The sequence below is a fragment of the Mytilus galloprovincialis genome, chromosome 5, assembly GCF_965363235.1.
Source record: "Mytilus galloprovincialis chromosome 5, xbMytGall1.hap1.1, whole genome shotgun sequence".
Classification (NCBI taxonomy): Eukaryota; Metazoa; Mollusca; class Bivalvia; order Mytilida; family Mytilidae; genus Mytilus; species Mytilus galloprovincialis.
The window spans coordinates 6,069,676-6,072,674 of NC_134842.1; the positions used below are offsets into that span (position 1 = coordinate 6,069,676).

At 33.3% G+C, this 2,999-nt stretch overlaps 1 protein-coding gene across 1 annotated transcript; it reads right to left on the minus strand.

Moving 5' to 3' along the window:
- Positions 1-1,150: 1,150 nt before the first annotated feature.
- On the minus strand, positions 1,151-1,913 carry LOC143076799 (mytilin-1-like). The gene has a single exon (XM_076252670.1). It carries the CDS (start codon positions 1,901-1,903, stop codon positions 1,151-1,153), a length of 753 nt encoding a protein of 250 aa, XP_076108785.1. The 5' UTR covers positions 1,904-1,913.
- Positions 1,914-2,999: the final 1,086 nt, after the last annotated feature.

Genomic DNA, 2,999 nt, shown 5'->3' on the forward strand with positions numbered 1-2,999 from the left:
ATGTTGCTCACACATTGTTGTCTATATAATAGAATTCAATGTGGCTGTCAAACAAGTGAGAGGTTAAGCTAGCTATAACACCTGGTTTAATCCACCATTTTCTACATAAGGGAATGCGTCTTTACCTAGTCAGGAATATGGCAATTGTTTTCCATTCGTTACATGTGTTTGAGCTTTTGGTTTTGTCATTTTATCAAGGACTTTCCGTTTTGAAATTCGGTATTTTTCTACTTTTTTTTGCGTTCAGATATTTGTCTTAAGCCTATTTATACTTGATTTTGCTGACTATTACCTCTTGATATTTAGTTGTAAATTCTTGCAGGGATAAATGCTGTACACCAAGTTTTGTCGTTAAACAGCAGTATTTGCAATAAAACATAAATTTGAGTGTAAAAAAGTAGAATTGTTTGCTTTCTTCAAGGCTATGATGCTGCCATTCATCATAATTCTTGTCGCCATGGAAGCTGCGTGATCATTACGAAGTGTCCGTTCACAAATATTACTGGGCCTTCTCCCTTTGTTATACTTTTATCCCGTTTCTCTCCCTGATATAACACTTTTTACCTGTTTTACCATGAACAATAAAAATGTGAGTATCAAAAGAAGCAAGAACTGCCTACCTTTCCGGATCACCTGAGTGCAACGCCGGTTTTAATGAGATTCGCATTATCTACATTTTTAGATTTCCAGTGTTTGTTTCTTGTTGGTATTTGTCTCTCTCTTATATTTTCGCAAAGCTGTTGTCTTTTTTACTTGTCGAGTTTGCCCTTGGTATCTTTTTACTTTACATTTGCAATGTCTTATGATTTAAAATTCATTTCAAAACTTAAGGTATTCATGTAACTTTTCTTGTAATGAACAAAGCAGTATATTATTCAGACAGTCGTTTCAACCAAAAACACGACAACAATACAAATGCTTCAAGCTTACATTTACTTAGTTCTGACATCAGATAGTTATCATAGATTATAAAGCGCTTAAGTAGAAAATGTAATCGTCACAATGCTAATTTACTTTTAAATTTGTTTTATTCACCCAATAATATTAAATATTGAACATGCATTCTGATCTTTAATGTAGAGTTAAAATTGAACAGACAAGGAACATCACGAATACGTAGATAATATTTTTCATTCATCTCGGTGACTCACTAATGGTTCTCTATTACAGTACATGCAGCATCAGCAACAGTACAACCAACAAAGGCTGCTTCACACAGACCACCGGCAGGTCCAGCACAGGCGCCTAGACATAATCCAAATGTAAAAATGCCAAAAATAGCACATCCTGCAGTCACTACACCACAAGTAACTCCAAGTGTAGTGCAACTGTCTTTCAGTGCTTTGTGGTCACATGATCTCTTTTGTCTATTATTTGTTCCAACCTGTGTGTTGTTAAATTCCAGTGCATCTGCGATGACTTTCCCAAACACATTCTTGGACAATAGTGTGGTAATATCCCCCAAATCGTTGACAGTTTCCAGCAAGTCTTTTGGCTCATATGGGCATTTGGAGTACATTGATTCACAGACATCACTAGCTTTAACGGAGTGTCCATTTGTAGCTCCATTTAAAACATGTCCAATATTCGGATAGTCAGCTAATAATTTCCTGGCTTCTGCATATAACAAACTATCATGGTCTTGTCCATTGTCAGTTGCAATTTTGGTTAGTAGACCTAAAGGGTTGTTCAACCTCTGATTCCATTTGGATTCTGGTAATGCAGCAAGTAAACACATCATTTCTCCTACACATTCAGTAGTATGATCGTGAGAGTCAATTAATTTGTCTGCAATAACAATAATTGTTTTTGCATTTTGAAGCTTGTTCGAATCATTGTCGTTTACCAATGCTGTTCCAGAGGTCCCCAATACAATGACTAACCAACAATATATGGCAATCATCCCTTAATAATTTCTGCAAATTAAAAATTCAAATAAAGATTATAAATAAGTTATAAATCTGTGTATAATAATTTTTGCGTTTTTGTTTAGTTTGCTGGTCAACCGGAAAAATGGTTAATACAATGCAATCTTATTTGTACGGAATATTTAAAACGGTTGTCGGACATTTATAGGTATCCAAAACGAATTGTAATTTGCAATAAGCATTGGAATAATTCTTTGGTGAATATCAGGTAGGATTGTCAATTTTGATATGGAAATTAGCTTTACAAAATATCTTATATGGTTTATTTCTGTTGTGAACTCTTGTTTCCATCTGTTTTCAATTATATCAAAATAAAATTGTTTTCTACAAGTTTTTCATTATAAGAAAATTAAGGCAACAGTAGTATACGGCTGTTCAATAGTCATAAATCGATTAAACGAAAACAAATCCGGGTCAGAAACCAAAACCGAAGGAAACACACCAACTATAACAGGAAAACAACGGAACAACATAAACACTGAACTGCTACAAAAACAAACGCCAACATACATAGAAAAGGACTACGAGTATTTGATAACAACTGCAAACCAGACGGTACTTAACATTGTATAAGCAACTAAAACAATTAGTCTATTTATAGCCCTATTGAACAAAAGCCTACATCCATGTGCATACCAATCATTGGAAAACATTTAGTGATTATAGCAACGAAATTTGTTAACATGATACTATATAATGCCTTTCTTCACCGTCGTATGTCGTGTTATATAAGCAATTCAGTTTGACACTCACTTATATTTCTATTTGTATGCACTATTTGATATTGATTTTGATTCGCTAGTTCAGAATAAGATACTGTTTAATACATGTGGGTTTGAATGGTTATACATTGACACCAATATACTAAAAGTTTTTTTTTAAATCTTATTTATTACCATAACAATTTCAAAAATTAAGTTTGTTTGTCTTATTACTTATTGTTATAAAATGAAAGTACTCAACAACTGACCGTCTGTATTACCACGAAGACAAAACCACGTCATTTCCAATTATTAAAGATCAAAATTTTTAGATTATCTTTAACAATTGATTAACCCAATTTGCGTCCTA

Coding starts and splice junctions, on each gene's coding strand:
- LOC143076799 (XM_076252670.1), bottom strand. CDS start 1,903: ATGATTGCCATATATTGTTGGTTAGTCATTGTATTGGGGACCTCTGGA.